At 35.6% G+C, this 19,399-nt stretch overlaps 1 protein-coding gene across 1 annotated transcript in view; it reads right to left on the bottom strand.

Moving 5' to 3' along the window:
- Positions 1 to 19,399, bottom strand: part of DNAH8 (dynein axonemal heavy chain 8) — a 251,864-nt gene that overhangs the window by 226,408 nt on the left and 6,057 nt on the right. Inside the window, exons 2-5 of the mRNA XM_081827548.1 lie at positions 12,013 to 12,202; positions 11,158 to 11,321; positions 5,009 to 5,185; positions 3,875 to 4,006 (exon numbers count right to left, since the gene is read on the bottom strand). Coding sequence (XP_081683674.1) covers positions 3,875 to 4,006; positions 5,009 to 5,185; positions 11,158 to 11,321; positions 12,013 to 12,202 — 663 coding nt within the window. The remainder of the gene's footprint in view (positions 1 to 3,874; positions 4,007 to 5,008; positions 5,186 to 11,157; positions 11,322 to 12,012; positions 12,203 to 19,399) is intronic.

Raw genomic sequence — 19,399 nt, 5'->3', positions numbered from 1 at the left:
GGTGATGGGTATTAAAGAGGGCATGTACTGAATGGAGCACTAGGTGTTATACGCAAACAATGAATCATGGAACACTACATCAAAAACTAATGAGATAATGTATGGTGATTAACATAACATAATAAAATTTTAAAAATGCAAAAAAAAAAAAAAAAAAAGACAGCTCCTGGCAGTCTTCCTATTCTCTCTCATGGAGGATGGATTCCTGCATGGTTGTAAGAACTGCACCTGCTCAAGGCTCTCAACCCCACGTCTTTCCCTCCCCACCCACATTAAACTCCTTGGCTACCCATGCCCTCTTGGGAGGGGTATGAACCACCCCTAAACACATCACTCTTAGCCAAATCTAAGTGATATGGAACATAGACTCTTCCTCTTTCCCTGCCTCTAGGATGAAACCAGCATTTACCCTGCCCCCAAAAGTTTGGTCAACCAAACCACATAGCCAATGGCAGTGTGTGTGTAGAGGCTTTGACTATCTCTTCAAAAATTAGACAGGAGAATGCTGAATATGTGTATCAGACACTAATATAAATTATTTTGAAAGCATTTTAACTTAGAGAATATCTTGAAGAAGCAGCATGGAGAAGTAGAAACAAATACAATGCATAATGCCAAAGAGTGCTGGATTCAAATTCAGTCTCATGACTTACAGCTCTAGAAATACCCAAATTTTGTTTCCTAATCTTTAAAATGAGGATTGTTGTGCATACAGAATGAAAATACACGGAAATTATGTAGTACAATGCCTACAATAAAAGGCCAGGGGTTCCCAAGATGGTGAGCATCTTTAAAAACACAACTGTCTGGGCAACTCTCCTGCCTACATGTGATTCACAAAAGAGACAACACCCAGTCAAAAGTGGGAAACACTGCCCTAAGTTCTCAACAAATACAGTTTCCCTGACTTCCCCTCTATCTAAAGAAAGGCTAAAAGGTACCATGCTGTACATTAGATTCCCAAAACTTCCTGATTTATACCTGGAATTCTGTACCCATTGACCAACATCTTCCCATTTCCCCCACTCCCAGCCCTGGCAACTAACATTCTACTCCGTTTCCATGAGTTTGACTTTTTTAGATTCCACATGTAAGTGAGATACAGTATTTGTCTTTTTCCGTCTGACTTATTTCACTTCACATAATGTCCTCATGGTTCATATATGTCACAAATGGCAGCATTTCTTATAGCTGAATAATATTCCATTATATATATATGTATATATATATTCCATTATATATATAAATAAATAAAAACATAAATATACATAATATATATATATTTTATATATAATATTTATCCACTTATCCAGTGACAGACACTTAGGTTTCTTTCATATCTTGGTTATTATGAGTAATGCTGTGAAGAACATGGGAGTGCATCTTTTCAAGATCCTAATTTCATTTATTTTGGATAGATACCTGGTAGTGGAATTGCTGAATCATATGGTAGTGCTATTTTTAGTATTTTGAGGAACCTCTATGCTGTTTTCCATTGTGGCTGCATCAATTTACATTCCCACTATCAGTGCACAAGGGTTGCATTTTCTCCACATCCTTGCCAGCACTTCTTATCTTTTTGATGATAGCCATTCTAATAAGTGTGAGTGTGAGGTAATATCACATTGTGGTTTTAATTTGCATTTCCCTGATTACTGATGTTGAGCATCTTTTCATGTACTCATTGATTTGGATAACTTCTTTGAGAAAACATCCATTCAGTTCCTCTGCCCATTTTTTATTGCATTGGTTGTTTTTTGTTATTGAGTTGAATGAATTCTTGCCTATTTTGAATACTAATTCCTTATCTAACATACCATTTGCAAGTATTTCCTCCCAATCCACAGGTTGCCTTTTCATTTTGTTGATTATTTCTTTTGCTGTGCAGAAGCTTTTTAGTTTGATGTAGTCGCACTTACTTATTTTGCTTCTGTTGCTTATATGTTTGGTGTCATATCCAAAAAAATCATTGCTAAAACCAGTGTCATGGAGATTTCCCCTGTGTTTTCTTCTAGGAGTTTTATGGTTTTAGGTCTTACATTTAAGTTTTTAATCCATTCCATGTTAATTTTTGTAAGCAATATAAGATAGGGATCTAATTTCATTCTTTTGCATGTGATTATCCAGTTTTCCCAATACCATTTACTGAGGAGACTATTCTTCCCTCACTGAATATTCTTGGCTCCCATGTCAATTTTTTTGACCATATATGCAAGGATTTATTTCTAGGCTCTTGTTTCTGTCCAATTGGTATATATGTCTATTTTTATGCCAGTACCATACAGTTTTGCTTACTATAGCCTTGCAGTATAGCTTGAAATCAGGAAGTGCAATGTCTCTAGCTTTGTTCTTCTTTCTCAGGATTGTTTTCACTAGTGGGGGTCTTTTGTGGTTCCATACACATTTTAGGATTTTTTTCCATTATTGAAAAAAAAGTCATTGGAATTTTGATAGGGTTGCATTGAATTTATAGATGGCTTTGGGTAGTAAGGAAATTTTAACATATTCATTCATCCAATCCATGAACATGGGATATCTTTCCATTTATTTTTGTTTTCTTCATTTTCTCTCATCAACGTCTTATGGCTTTCAGGGTACAGAGCTTTCATTTCCTTGAATAAATTTATTCCTGAGTATTTTTTTTTATGATATTGTAAATGAGATTGTTTTCCTTAATTCTTTGCAAATGTTTTGTTGTCAGTCCATAGAAATGCAACTAATTTCTGTATGTAATTTTGTATCCTGCAACTTTACTGAATTTATTAGTTCTAACAGTTTTTGGTGGATTTTTCAGAGTTTTCCATATGCAATATCATATCTTCTACAAAGATATCTATCTTCCTTTCCAATTTGAATGCCTTTTATTTCTTTTTTATTGTTTGCTCTAGCAAGGGCCTCCAGTACTATGTTGAATAAAATTGGCAAAAGTGGACACTCTTGTCTTGTTCCTGATCTTGGAGAAAAAGCCTTCAGTTTTTACTGTTGAGTATGATGTTAGCTATGGGCTTGTCATATATGGCTTTTATTATGTTGAAGTACATTCCTTCTGTACTCAAGTTGTTGAGAGTTTTTATCATGAGAGGATGTTATATTTTATCAAATGCTTTTCCTGCATCTATTGAAATGATCATATGATTTTTTCTTTTATTTCATTAATTCTGTATATCACATGTATTTATTTGCATATATTGAACCATCTTTGCATCCCAGGAATAATTCCCATTTGGTCAGGGGTATGATCCTTTTAATGTGCTGTTGAATTTGGTTTGCTTGTATTTGTTGAAAATTTTTGCATCTACATTCATCAAGGATGTTGACCTGTAATTTTCTCTTCTTGTAGTGCTTTGATATCAGGATAATGCTGGTTGGGTACTCTCTCTTGCTCACTTCTGGATCATTCACCCTAAGGGAAGCAAGTTACCCTATTGAAAGGCTCATGTGCTATGCAACTAGGGCCTTCCAACAACCATGTGAGTGAGCTTAGAAGTGGACCCTCCAGCTGTCAGCCTCCACTACAGTGAGACCACATTCCTAGCTAACAGTTTTGTCTGCAACTTCATGAGATACCATGAGGCAGAGGTACTCAAGCTCTGCTATGCCTGGATTCTTGACCTACAGGAACTGTGATGTAGTAAATGCTTATTTCTTGAAGTCAGTCATTCTGGGATAATTTGTTATGCATCAATGCATTAATTAAACTCACAAATGAGATTATACTTATGATAATATCACTATCAGGTTTAAATGAGTTTTTAATTCATGATGGCTATGTAACAGGAAAGTATATCTTTTAAATAACTTGTCTGCAGTATATATTTCCCAATACACATATATTATAAAGCTACTTTAAGATGAGTTATTTTTCAAACTACACTTTAAAAAGCATACTTACTAGGTCATAGTTATACAGAGGTTGACATACTTTTTCTAGAGTGTACAAATATCTGACATTATCTTTTGATTCATTTGCTGTATCTGTTATTCTTGCATCCAAATCATGCCAATTCTAAGAAAAAATGTATAAGAATACCATGAAACATCCAAATATATCACTTTACTTAATTTTAATCAAGAAATTCAAGCTAGCTTCCCTAAAGTAGTTGATACTAAATGTGAATGACATATCTTTTTCTTATATAATTTAAGACTTAAGGTTATTATAAATACTTTAAATGACTTACTACAACTGAAGGCTCATTCTGTTTGTAATTAACATCCTGTCTGTAGGCTTAAACTGGACTTGCTTATCTGGAACAACTTTTCTAGCTTACTTATTTGTGACATTATATTACTTTGGGTCTTTGAGAATAGGATATACATACAGATAGAAAGATACAGATACAGATATATAGATGTAGATGTAGATAGATATAGATCTTTTTTAAGGAAGAATACAGCAAAAGAAAACAATCTAGAAAGAATCAAACCAAGCTGTGTAATAGTGGACAGGAGATGTATACTGACAGCACATTTTTGCTTTTGACTTTCTATGTAGTTCTTTACCACCCTGAGCCTCTATTGATTCACAATTTCAAAAACAAATTAAAAGTAAATGGCAATCACCCCATAGGAGTATTGCCAAAATTGGTGTGAAAATATTGAGAAATAGGGGCACCTGGGTGGCTCAGTCGGTTAAGCATCTGCCTTTGGCTCAGGTCATGATCTCAGGGTCCTGGGATTGAGCCCCGCATTGGGCTCCCTGCTTGGCAGGAAGCCTGCTTCTCCCACTCCCACTCCCCCTGCTTGTGTTCCCTCTCTCGTTGTCTCTCTCTCTCTGTCAAATAAATAAATAAAATCTTTTAAAAAAATACTGAGAAATAAATCTTTATTTCTATACTTCTTTTTCTTCTTTGGGAAATGATAGTGGAATATAAGAAAGCCTTACTCAAAGTTTAATACTTCTAAGTATATGGTTTCAGTATATGATGTGAAAAAGCAGTTCAAGAAGGGTAATTTTCCAGTTGGTTGTTCAGAAACATAACAAATTTTAAAATAAAAGGCCTTTTACCTTCAACAATTTGGAGTGTGCAACATTAAGCACATTTATGACAGCCTTACAATTTGGCCCTTTAATCTGTTCAATAATGTAATTGAATTTGGCTGACATGCGTTTCCAGTGTTCCAATTCGGTGAGTGGACCTGAGTCATCAGCTTCTTTTCTCATCTGCTCACTCTCAATAAGTACCTGCAATCAAAAGAACTCAGAGAATATAGAAATGTTACTTTCTTCTTTGGTAAAACCTCATTATTTGCATCTTTTCAAAGGAAGCTTATAAATACATAACACTGAATAATATTAAAAACTCTTAGAAAACTGAGAACAAAAGGGAACTTCTTTAACATGATAAATAGTATCTACCAAAAATCTACAGCAAACTCATACCTAAGGATGAAATTTTAGAAAATATCACTTTAAAACCAAGGACAACACAAGTTTGCCACTAACACTGCCCACTTCTATTCAACCTGGTAATGGAGGTCTCCAAAGAAGATAAGTAGAGTAAAGGCATAAGAATTGGAAATGAAAAAACAAAAATGGCATAATCAAAGATGATACGGTTGGTCACATTTTTAAAATTCAAGAATATCTAAAGATAAACTTTTACACTTAGTAAAAGTGAATAATTCAGTAAGGTTACTGCATGTATTCATAAACATCAGTAGCATTTCTCTACAAGCCATCTAGCAATCTGAAAATGTAATTTCTAAAAAAAGAGCATTTGGTATAACAAATAACAATAATGATAAGATATCTAGAGATTAGCAAAGATGTGCAATATCTTTGTGAATAAAATTAGAAAACTTACTTTCGGCATACAAAAGAAAACCTAAAAAAATGGAGAGATGCCATGTTCATGGATGGAAAAATTCAACCATATAAAGATGACAATTTTCTCTAAATTAATATACATTCAATGAAAACCAGTCAAAATCTCAATAGGGTTTTTTGTGATACTTGACAAACTAGTCTTAAAATTAATTTGGAAGAACAATTAACCAGAAATAATCAATGCAATTTTGAAGAAAAATACAGAAAAGGACTTGCCAGGCCAAATATTGATTTAGTAAAAAACTACAGAAATGAAAGCAGTATTACATGAGTGCAAAACCCAAATAAGTACACCAGTGGGATAGACAGTGGGATTTGAAATTTGATATATTACAGAAGTGATATTAAAAGTGTGTCAGGAAACAATGGCCTAAAACTCTGGAAAGAGCCCAGATGCCCATCAACAGATGAATGGATAAAGAAGATGTGATACACACACACACACACACACACACACACACACACACACACACACAGGAATACTATGCAGCCATCAAAAAAGAAATCTTGTCACTTGCAACGACATAGATGGAACTCAAGATGCTAAGCGAAATAAGTCAATCAGAGAAAGACAATTATCATATGATCTCACTCATGTGGAATTTAAGAAACAAAACAGGATCACAGGGAAAGGGTAGGGAAAATGAAACAAGACAAAATCAGAGAGGGAGACAAAGCATAAGAGACTCTTTAAAAAAAAAGATTTTATTTATTCACTTGACAGAGAGAGAGAGGCAGAGGCAAAGGGAGAAGCAGGCTCCCCAGTGAGTAGGGACCCAATACGGGGCTCAATCCCAGGACCCTGGGATCATGACCTGAGCTGAAGGCAGATGCTTAACTGATTGAGCCACCTAGGCACCCCAAGAGACTCTTAATCACAGGAAACAAACTGAGGGTAGCTGGAGGGGAGGGGTATAAGGTTGGGGTAACTGAGTGATGGACATTAAGGAGGGAATGTGATGTAATGAGCACTGGGTATTATATAAGACTGATGAATCACTGAACTCTACCTCTGAAACTAATACACTAAATATTAATTAATTTATTTTAAAGAAAATTTTTTTAAAAAAGGAAATAATGGGCTATTAACTAAACAGCTTATTTTGGGGACAATTGGCTAACTATATGGAAAAAGACAAAATTAGATTCCTACCCTACACACACACACACACATAAATCCAGATGAATTAAAAACCTAAATATTAAAAACAACATGGCAAAGCTTTTAAAGAAAATATAGGAGATAAAGGAAAAGCATGCAACTAAATATCATAATTGTCAGGGAAATGGTTACCACTAGGGGAAAGAAAAGGGAGTTGAAACTGGGAAGAGGGCTGCATGGAGATTGTAAGGTGCTAGTAATGCTGCTTCTTAACTTGTGCAAAAAGTTACATGAAGGTTTGTTTTACAATAATTTGTTTCTTTTATTGTATTCATTTCTGTAGGTTTCACTATTTAAAATAAATAACTTAAGAGAATATCTTCATAATACTAAACAAGGGTTTCTTAAATAAAATACAAAAAGCACAAAGTTCCTAGCCACTGGAGGTAACTAAGTTAAAGCTGGATTACAATTTGTAACTAATAAATTTACATTAGAATGTAAAACTTCCACATGACTAAAGACACCATACCAAATTAAGATGTAGGACACAATGCAGACCAACAGAGGATTAACATCTGGGAAATATTATTTAAACTCCAACATTTCAGTAAGATATCATGGAGCAATCTGAACTAAAACTAGGTAAAGGATGTGAACAAGCAACTCAACAAAGAAGAAACCTAAATAGTCATTGAACATGCTCAACCTCAGTATAGTCAGAGGAATGCAAAATAAGATATCATTTCACACCCAACATCCTGGCAAAGATTAAAAATCTAACAATCCCAAGTGTAACAAAAGATTTGAAGAAATGGGAACTCTCATATGCTTCTGTAAAAATAAAATAAGTTAATATAACCACTACTTGGAGGGCTCTGTAATATCCAATAAAGATATATATACTATTGCTCTCAGCAATTCCACTGAGAAATCTGGGATATGTGCAAAGGAGATCTGAACACAGGTATTCATTGAATGTGTATTATTATTGTTTGTAATAGCCAAAAAAAAAAAAAGAAAAGAAGAAGAAAGAAAAGAAACAACTGTCTTTCTGAGGGAATGGATGAATAAACCTCTTTACCTCCTTAAACACAGCATATTAGACATGATTTAAATGTGTCTTTACTGTGTGAAAATTTATATAGCAAACTGATTTCTTTATAGAGGAATACTAGACAGTAGTAATTTACTTGTACCAATGTAGATGAAAGAGAATGCTAAATGGAAAAAAAAAACTTGTAAAATCATATTTAATGGTGTTATACCATTTGTGTAAAGATTTTAATCACAAATATATATTCTGTATTTATGTATAATGTATATATAATTTATTTTTATATATAATTTAAAGCTTATAAATATGCAAATGCAATGAAAGTGTGAAACTTTCAGGGGAATGAGAGAAGACAATATCATCAGGACAGTGGTAATATAGAGGGTGGGAAAAGGGATGGGTTGGAGGCTATTGTGAAAATAAAACAGATCCGAAGCAAATGTGGCAAACAGTATTTGTTTAATCTCAGGAGTCATTGTTTCACGAGTCATTGTTATATTATTTTCTGTACTTTTTATGTTTATAATGTTACATTATTTATTTATTTATTTATTTTTAAGTATGCTCCACACCCAGCATGGAGCCCAATCATGGGGCTTGAATTCACAACCCTGAGTTCAAGACCTAAGCTTAGACCAAGAGTTGGACCCTTAACTGACTGAGCCACCCAGGCACCCCATAACTTGACATAATTTAAATTGTGATGGAATGTTTTAAGAATACAAAGAGGTAAAATACAGAGTTGATTTTTCAGACCTACGAAGGTTCTTTCTTTAATCCAAGAAGTCATTATTGCTTTTAATTTTAACCATGGTTTATGGAACTCTTCCCTAATCTTATCACAATCTTCCCTACCTCCTTAGATAGGGGATACTAGACATAGTTTCAAGTTTTCTTAAATAGCTGAAAGTCTAAATAGCTTGAATCACTGAATTAAGGAATGAAAATGGACCTTAAAAATCAACTAAATCAAACAACCCTTTTGATGTTTAATTTCTGTTACAACATTATTCATAGATAGTAATCAGCCTCAAAGTGGATACTTTCAGGAATGCAGCACATTCCAATTTTTTGTGTGGACAGGATTCTGTGAAAAAGTTATCCTGATTTCAAAATTAAAAATCTCTCTCTTTATAGCCATCATACTCTCTTACTTCTGCCATTTAGGGCCATACGGTGCGAGTTTAACTTGACATGAAATCCCATCGAATATTTGAAGATATCATGATACTCCCAAGTCCCCCCCTTTTTTTTTTCCTTGGTCAAATATCTTCATATACTTTCCTTAAATGACACTGCTCATATCCTTGGCCTATTTTTCTCTCTATTGCCCATTTATTAATGATTTATAGAAGTTCTTTATATATTATGGATACTAACTCTTTGTTATTTTTGCTGATAATATTTTCTCCCAGAAGGTCATTTATTTTTTAGGGTTTTTTTTAAGATTTTATTTATTTATTTGAGAGAGAGAGAGTGAGAGTGAGAAAGAGCATGAGTTGGGGGTGGGGAGAGGGAGAAGTAGGCTCTCCACTGAGCAGGGAGCCCGACATGGGGCTCAATCCCACGACCCAGGTATCATGACCGGAGCCAAAGGCAGATGCTAACTGACTGAGCCACCCAGGTGCCCCTTTTTTAATTTTGCTCATGGTAATTTTTGCCATATGGAAGTTACTACATTTTTTTCATACTCAAATCATGTCAGTTTTTTTCTTTCATGGCTTCTGGGTTCTGTATCTTAAGAACATATTAATATAGTCTTATGTTGTGTTCTGGCTCATTTATAGGTTTCATTTTACTTTTCACCTTACTTATTTAAGGTTGCATTTGTTCACTCAAAGCATCTTTGAGATTCATCCATGTTGTTGCATGTATCTGTTTTTTAAGTTTTAGGTTTCATATTTATGTCTACAATCCATCTTGATTAATTTTTGTGTATGACAAGAGGTCAAGGTCAAGATTTAGGTTTATTTTTTTAATCTATTTATTTTTTGGTCAAAGTTTATTTTAGACATCACAGTTCAGATTTTTATTTTAGATTAAAGATCTTTCCTATTTCTTGCATTGATTCTGCTTAATTGGAGCCATCTGCTACAATTGCGCAACTTGATTTTCTTATTTCAAGTTGCTAAATCTCCCTAAATCTCAAGCTATTTTCTTTTGTTTGCTCATTTTTATGAAAGAAAATCTGTATTGATTGATCATAATGGTTAGAGAGGATCTCCTCAGCCATTGTGTAGGACAGAGCCTGATTTCCGTAATGGGTTACAACTCCTCCTTCCCCCAGTGACATAGTAGGTGAGTACAGAAGTCCTGTGGTGCTCAATTACCCACTTCAATTTCCTAGTGACACCTAGAACAAATTCTGGGCCAGCACTATAGGCCCCACTGGAGTTTCCAAAGTCCTCCAATTTTTCCATTCCAACTGCACCTCCTTCCTTCTAACATAGTTCTAAGAGAGGTAAAATTGAAAATGTTCTAACTCTTGCTTAGTCAAGATTTTTTTACCTTAGTCTTCATTTAACTGAAGATTTTCTTCTCTAGTTCCACTGTCCTATGCTCATGAACTAGAGATTTGTGAGTTGGCTCCTAGTGTCCTCTTTCAGTTTAGAGCAATTACATAGTACCTGATTTGGGGCAGTATGTATAGTGTAAGTTGGCACCTCTCAGAATGTTGACATATGCCCCATTCCTACTGCAGCTTTTCCTACTGCCAGAGAAAAATTTGACCAATGCCGTACTGACATGATGAGCCTAGTTTGAACCTCTTGGTCAACACAGACAATTCCATTGATCAACCAAGAGCTATTTATTTAGTGTCTAGCACCGTGACTATAGTCACTTCATTGTATCCTCTTCCTTTCTCTTATGAAGAGAATAAACAATATATAAAATATTGGAGATGAATGCTGGCTATTCCTAATTCTTCATTTTTCCATTCTCAACCCATATTGTTATGGTTCCCTCCTTCAAAGTGAGAAATAATTAAAAGTGATTTTCAGTGCCCATAGAGAACAACGATTTTGCACTAGAGTCAAGAATAGGCTAAGTTTCATAACGGAATCTGGAAGACTCCTCTTCCCCTTACTTTTAGGGACAAAATGCAATGGCTAGGACACAGATGAGAATTACGACTCATATCTGATGTAATTACTTGAGTTAGCTCACCTGTTCAATCTGTTTATACCATGTCATCAGCACCTCCTCTAGCTGACGAACAGTTTCTGAATTGCTAGCTGCAGCTGCCACTTCTTCAAATGTATGCAGTTTGGAAAAATCAATATTTTCTACCTTCTTTAACATAACTGTTCCCTCAATACTTACTCTAGCACCTAAGAGGGAAGAAACAATATTGAGAAGAGGTGTTTAATGTCAATGTGTGGTTTCAAGCTATAATTACTCAAATGTTAAAGATCGAATACTTTATAGAAATATAATATAAATTGATCATTAGATTGTGACTTGATAATTTTTAATAATATTATTTTAATAATATAAAATTATAAAAGCATATAATTTTAAAAGAGCTGATAATAAAGTGATATTTTAAAATGTGGTGAAATTTTTCATTAATAATATAGGAAAAGAATCTTCCTGCTATAATGGAAGAAAAAAAACATATCGTACTCCTTGAAAAATCCCTGGAAATGAGAGGATCTAATGATTTGATTTCTTACCTCTACATCTCATAATTACTTTGATTAGCACTTTCTTTTAAGATGGAATGTTTTTCCTCTAATGCTTATCTTTAATAACATATCTTATAAGGACACCTGGGTGGCTCAGTTGGTTAAGCATCTGCCTTCAGCCCAGGTCATGATCCCACGGTCTTGGGATAGAGCCCCACATCTGGCTCCTTGCTCAGCGGGGAGTCTGCTTCTCCCTCTGCCCCTCCCCCTGCTTGTGTGCTTGCATGTGTTCTCTCTCTCTCAAATAAATAAATAAAGTCTTTAAAAAATAACATATCTTATAGTTAATTTGCTCATTTTTAGTAATTTACTAAGTATTAAATTTTATACTTACCATCTAAAAATGAAAGGTATCTGTTGATGGTTTCAGTGAAAATGTGTTTTTCAGATTCTCCTTGCTTGGACTGGTTTAGAGCACCCCAATTATTTGTTGCAAGAATAGCTGGTAGGAATACACTTGACAGCATATTCTTAATCCCATTTAGGATTCCTGTTGATGCATCCAGTACAGTAAATAGCACTTCCTGAAAGGGTGGTGTTCAAAAGTGATTTTATATGCCAATCCCATTAACGAACTGAAAACCATAACCTATTTCACACTACAACAAACATAGACAATACTTTTATATACTGCTAGGAAAACATAAGTGGTCATGAAAATGAGAGTTTTAAAATCAACAAATTTATATTCTGCCCCCATTCTAACCATTCACGTATATGTTGATGAAGGCGACACTTTCCTCAGTGCTTTAGTTTCTACCTAGGGAAGGAGACATGGCCTGGAGCCTATACAATGTGAAGGAAATGAAGCTGAGCTTTCTGCATAAATTTCTTAGTGGAAAGTTGCTCTATTCATGGAAATGGGACTAGAAAAACTCCATCAGGATAGGGAAAGAGCAATGACACTAGCCCAGTATTTTAAGTGGAAAAAATGATCAGTCTCAAGAAATCAAAAGCACAGAAACCAGAAGTCCAGCATCTATGAGTATGACATCTCAGTTCATACAATTTAAGTGACACGGAAATCTCAACCCAAGAAATTAAGATAAAAAGCCTTGCCCAAAGGCACTAAAAATTTTTTTTAACTGTGAGTGCATTTAACTCACAGAAGAATACAACAGTTACTAATCCAGTTTGATGCCATTGCCTTGATTTGTGCTAAGGTGTCCCAGTCTTTCTGTTGCCTCTGCACCATTAGTCAAATGTCAACATAGTAAAAAGGACAAATATCTTAGTATTATGATAAAAATGCATTTTGACCTTGCAGATTCCATGAAAGAGTCTTGGGGACCATGCTGAGGATCACTGGTATACTGTATGTTCAACTGTGATTGTATTTACACAGTTATAATGATATAAACAAACATCTAGCTAAGGAAAATAGAATATAACTACATTGGAAGAATGAAGGGATGGAAAATGGCAGGAGGGGCAGAGGACAAAAAAAGAGCTACATCCTTATCTTCCATAGGGAAGAGTCAATACATAATGTCTAACCTAGCAAAGGAGCAATCAGAGCCTATTATTTGGAGATATGGAGGCAAATGAAAGAATCTGCTAAGAGTTAAAGGCTGTTTCTGGAGAGTGAGAAAGAAGTCGGTTTTCATAACAAGACTTACAGAGTTTCTTCCTTTTTTAAAACTGCATATAACTGTGACAAAAATAAAAACTCAATGATAAAAAAGAATGGGTTGTCACAGAAAAGCTGAATGGAGAATTCGTGAAATGGAAGATAGACTGAGGAAACAAATCTACACATGTAGAGACATCGTGGCAAAACAGTTTCAAAAACAAAGAGCAAAAACAGAAAGAAAAGACAGATCATCTATGAAGTACACTTACAGAGGAGGTTTCATCAGCCAACAGAGATATCAGATTGGAATAGCTACAAGGAGTTTGAGGGAAATAACTCCCAGCCTAGAATCCAAAACTAAGCTAAACCACCTCTCTTAAATCAATCTTTTGTCATAAACAGAAAAGGAGAAAAATTAGGTTGGATCTCAGTTACATTTCCTGTTGTAAAAAGGAAGACTTTTGTTTATTAAGACTCTTTAAAATAATAGAGAACTAGTATTTGTTGAGGGACTACTATGTTAGGCAACATAAGCATTGGCTGATGATATCATTTAGTCTCACCACAATGCTGTAAGGTGGTATGACTATTCCCAATTTAATAATGTAAAAACCTAAGTCATAGAAAAGAAAAGCAAGTTGTCAAGGAACACTCCACTGGTCAGTGGTGAGGCTAAGAGGCAAATTTGGGTCTATCTGAATAAAATTGCTGATTTTCCCAATCCATCAAGGTTCCTTCCTGGGACTAAGTAAGCAATATCTAGGTCAATTCTCTCTTCTTTCTGAAACTATCAAAGAGTTTAAATATTAAGTAAAGAAGAGGTTAAATAAAATAACTAATACTCAAAACTGTGTGAACAACATTAAATTCACTCCCAGTGAATGGAAAGATGGAAGTTATTTGCACACCTTCTAGAAGAAATGGGATTTTCATGAATTTTAAAAGCAGTATCTAAAGGATAAATATCACTGAGCTCTATTATAGTAACTTCTCAGTTTCTTTGAATACATAAATACATTATTTTTCTTGGAACTCAATTCAGTTCTATATGTAGAAAGGAGAGAAAGCAAAGAAAATGTGTGACGATGATGATACATTCAATGTTTAACTATAGGCTGGTGATGTCAATACATGGTGGAATAAGATGTCCTTTGTTTTTGTCCCCTAACAAAAACCAGGAATTTGGTTTGTATCCATGGACAAAAGTGGCTTTGTGGGAGCTGTGGGAACCAGCACCATATGCCAAGGAACACAGGAGGAGTTTTCCCCACCATGCATCAGAGAACAGGCATACAGACCTCGGTCCAGGTGTGGAAACTGCAGTGGGTGTGTACCAACCCCAACCCCTCTTGGACACTGTCTAGGAGCCCCTAGAAAGCACTCTTAGTCACCCACAGACAAGAGAGCCCTTGTGGAAGTCCAGATTTCCAGAAAAGAAGTTCCAGCACATAGTTGGAGTAAAAAATATATATATATATGAGTTTGGGTGCACTGGATAAGGTAAGAGGAGCAGCTTGACTTTATCCACATCACCCCTTCCCCAAGGCAGCATAGTTTAGTACCAAGAGAGATCTTCTCAGTCTATCATTTCTCCTGCAGGGGAAAGTAAAAGCACATAAGTGAGCATCCAGCTTCCCCAGCTGTGTAGGATGCTGCCAAAGAGGCTCATTTCTCTCCCACCCCATCCATAGTACTGAATCATGATCTGCATGGGTGGGAGCAGGAGGCAGAAAGAAATGGAGAGAGGAGCAGAAAAGACTCTTGCAAGGCATTAAAGGGAAGCAGACTAGCTGCATCACAGATTCCATCAAGAAGCCCACCACTGAGAGCCCAGCATGGCCACTGGGAATATCTGGCTCATGGATTCCCCCAACTGGCCTAGGGGCACCCCCAGCTCTCAGCATGCCTCAGCCACATATGCCCCCTACCCTGTGGCTGGTTCCCTGTGCATGCTCCTGATGGCAGCAGTGAGAACAAGCTTTGGCAGATGGCTAGTGAGTACATGAAGAAAACCAGCCCAAATCTATTGGCCAGGGGGAGATCACAAACTTGAGCTTTCACATCACCTTTGGGAAAATGAAAGGGAGGCTCTCGGCCTGGTGCACTGCAGGATTGAGAGAAGGCATACAAGCTCAAGAATTCAACCACAAAAGGGAGAAAGAAGTGTAGAGCAGGTTTATCCATAGAAGGTCTGAGGGAGACTCAGAATCACCAGCAGGGCTGAGGGAAGGCATTTCTCTACCAAAGGTAATAAAGACTGGCAGAGGTGACTATTACCTCAAACCCAAAGCTAGTGATGCAAAACTTTAAGGAACATGAAAAATAAAGGAAATAATACCACCAAAGGATCACAATTAATTTTCTAGTAACCAACCACAAAGACATGGAAATTTGCAATTTACCTGAAAAAGAATTCAACATGGCTGTTTTAAGGGAACTCAATGAGTACAAGAAAACACAGAAAGATAATTCAATAAAATCAGAAAAACAATACATGAACAAATTGAAAAGTTTAATAGAGATAGAAATCACAGAAAAAGAGCCTCTGGAGCTGAGGAATACAAAGAAATGAAAAATGCAACAGTGACCATGAACAACAGAATGGATCAAGCAGAGGAAAGAATCGTGAGATAGAAGACAGGAACTTTGAGTTGATCCTGTCAGAGCACAACAAAGGAAAAAGAGCGACAAAAACTTAAACCTGTGTGAACTAGGATATCATCAAAAGCACCAATTCACAAGTTATTGGAGTTCCAGAAAAAGAAGAGAGGGGAAGGAGGGCAGAAAGCTTATTTAAAGAAATGGTGACTGAAAACTGCTCAAATCTGGGAGGAGATTTGGATATCCAAGTTCATGAAGCTCATATGTCACCAAACAAAATCAACTTAAAGAGATCCTTTCCAAGACACATGGTAATAAAACTGTCAAAACTCAAAGACAAAGAGAAAATCTTGAAAGTAGTAAGAGAAAAGAAGCTTATAACTTACAAGGGAACCAAACCCTGACAGTTACCAACAGATTTCTTAGCAGAAACCTGGCAGGCCAGGAATGTGTGTAATGATATATTCAAAGTGCTAAAGGAAAAAAAAAATACCAACCAAGAATACTCTATCTGGCAAATTACCCTACAGCAATGAAGGAGAGATAAAGATTTTCCTAGACAAATAAAAGCTGAAGTAATTCATCACCAGTTGACCTGCCTTATAAGAAATGCTGAAAGGAGTTCTTCAAGCCAAAATGAAAGAACACTAATTACTGACATGAACACATATGAAAATATACAATACACTAAAAAAGGTGAGCATGTAGTCAAATTCAGAATACTCAAATACTGTAATATGAGTGGTGTTAACCACATAGCTCTAGTATAGAAGTTAAAGAATGAGAATGATAAAAACAACTATAGTCACAAAATTTGTTAATGAATGCACAGTTAAAAAGAGACACATTGTGACATCAAAAACGTAAAAAGGAAGAGCAAAAGTGTAGAGATTTTATATGCAATTAAAGTTACTTGTTATCAGCATAAAATAAACTGTTATATCTATAATATTTTATGTAAGCCTTGTGGTAACAACAAAGCAAAAATCTAGGGTAGATTCACAAAAAGTTAAAAAGGAAGGGAACAGAGCATAACACATGGAAAAACACCGATTTACAAAGGTAAGTAGAAACAGAGGGGAACAGAAAAAATGGAAGTACAGAACAACCAGGGAGCAATCAATAATATAGCACTAGTAAGTCCTTACATAGCAATAATTATTCTAAATGCAAATGGATTGAATTCACCAATCAAAAGACACAGAGTAGCTGGATGGATACAAAAAGCAAGACCCAACTATATGCTGCTTACAAGAGACTGACTCACTGCAGCTTTAAAGATACACATAGGCTCAAAGTGAAAAGAGAAACTTTATATTCCATGCAAGTGGAAATGAAAAGGAAACAGAGGTAGCCATACTTATATCAGACAAAATAGACTTTAAGCCAAAACAGTAACAAGACACAAAGAAGGTTATTATACAGTGATACAGAGGTCACTTTATCAATAAGATAAAGCAATCATAAATATATATGTACCCAACATCAGAGCATCTAAATATTTTAACCAAATACTGGCAGATCTGAAGGGAGAAACAGACAATACAACTTTCAACAGTGGATAGTCCATCCAGACAGAAAATAAATAAGGAAATCTTGCACTTGAACTGTAATTTAGACCAAATGGACCTAATATACATGTACAGAACATTCCACCCAATAGCAGAAATATATACATTCTTTCTAATTGCACATGGAACATTTCCAGGAAAGATCCTATGGTAGGTCACAAAAGAACAAATTTAAGATGATGGAAATCATACCAAATATTTTTTTTCCAATCACAATGGTATGAAACTAGAAATCAGTAATAGAAGAAAAGCTAGAAAATTCACAAATATATGAAAACTAACGCTCCTGCACAACCAGTGGGTCAAAGAAGAAATCTAAAAGGAAATAAAAAATATCTCAAAACAAATGACAATGGAAACAGAACATACCAAAACCTCTAGGATTTGGGATGCAGCAAAAGCAGTTCTAAGAGGGAAGTTTATAGTGATAAATGCCTATGCTAAGAAAAAAGAACGATATTAAACAACCTAACTTTACATCTCAAGGAACCTGAAAAAGAAGAACTAAGCCCAAAGTTAGCAGAAGAAAGGAAATAACAAAGATAAAAGCAGAAAAAATGAAATGGAGACCAGAAAAACAATAGGAATGGTCAACAAAACTAAAAGCTGTTTTGTGAAAAGATAACAAAATTGACAAACTGTTAGCTAGACCAAGAAAAAAAGAGAGAAGACTCAAATAAATAAAATCAGAAATAAAAGAGGAGACATTAGTACCACAAAAATGCAAAGGATCATAAGAAACAACTATGAACGTGGCGCCTGGGTGGCTCAGTGGTTAAGCGTCTGCCTTTGGCTCAGGTCACGATCCCAGTGTCCTGGGATCAAGCCCTGCATCAGGCTTCCTGCTCAGCTGGAAGCCTGCTTCTCCCTCTCTCACTTCCCCTGCTTGTGTTCCCTCTCTCATTGTGTATCTCTCTGTCAAATAAATAAATAAAATCTTAAAAAAAAAACTATTTTAAAAAAAAGAAAGAAACAACTATGAACAATTATATTCACACTAATTGGACAACCTAGAAGAAATGGATTAATTCCTAGAAAAATACCACCTACAAAGACTGAATCATGAAGAAATAGAAAATCTGAACAGACCAATACCCAGTAAAGAGACTGATTCAGTAATTTAAAACCTCCCAACAGGGGTGCCTGGGTGGCTCAGTTGGTTAAGAGTCCAACCTGTGATTTTGGCTCAGGTCATGGTCTCATGGGTGGTGAGATGGAGCCCCATATTGGGCTCCATGCTCAGAAGGGGATCTGCTTGAGATTCTCTTTCCCTCTTCCTCTGTCCCTCCCTTCCACTCATACTCAAGTGCTCTCTTTCTCTAAAATAAGTAAATAAATAAATCTATAAAAATTCCCAACAAAGTTCAGTACCATATGGTTTCATTGGTAAATTCTACCAAACACTTAAAAAGTTAACATCAATCCTTCTAAAACTCTTCCAAAAAATGAAGAACATTGAAACTCATTTTACAAGGCCAGAATTACCCTGATACCAAAGCCAGAGAAGAACACTATAAGAAAATTACCAATAGACCAATATCCCTAATAAATACAGACGCAAAAATGTTCAACAAAATACTACCAAATCAATTCAACAGCACACTAAAAGCATCATACATCATGATCAGGTGGGATTTAACCCTGGGATGTAAAAATGGTTCAATATATGCAAATCAATAAATGTGATATACCACATTATCAAAATGAAGGATAAAAAACATATAATTGAGGGAGGAGCAAGATGACAGAGGAGTAGGAGACCTAAATTTCATCTGGTCCCAGGAATTCAACTGGATAGGGATCAAACCATTCTGAACACCTACAAACTCAACAGGAGATTGAAGAAAAGAAGAGCAGCAACTCTCTGAACAGAAAAGCGACGACTTTCTGGAAGGTAGGATGTGCGGAGAAGTGAATCCGAGGCGATAATCAGGAAGATAGATGGTGGGGGAGGGGGCCTCCGTCAGCCGCTACCG

The sequence above is a fragment of the Leptonychotes weddellii genome, chromosome 8 (assembly GCF_054177405.1).
Source record: "Leptonychotes weddellii isolate Sample4059 chromosome 8, ASM5417740v2, whole genome shotgun sequence".
Classification (NCBI taxonomy): Eukaryota; Metazoa; Chordata; class Mammalia; order Carnivora; family Phocidae; genus Leptonychotes; species Leptonychotes weddellii.
Note: the sequence above shows the minus strand (reverse complement) of the source record. Positions and strands in the feature narration are given on the sequence as shown.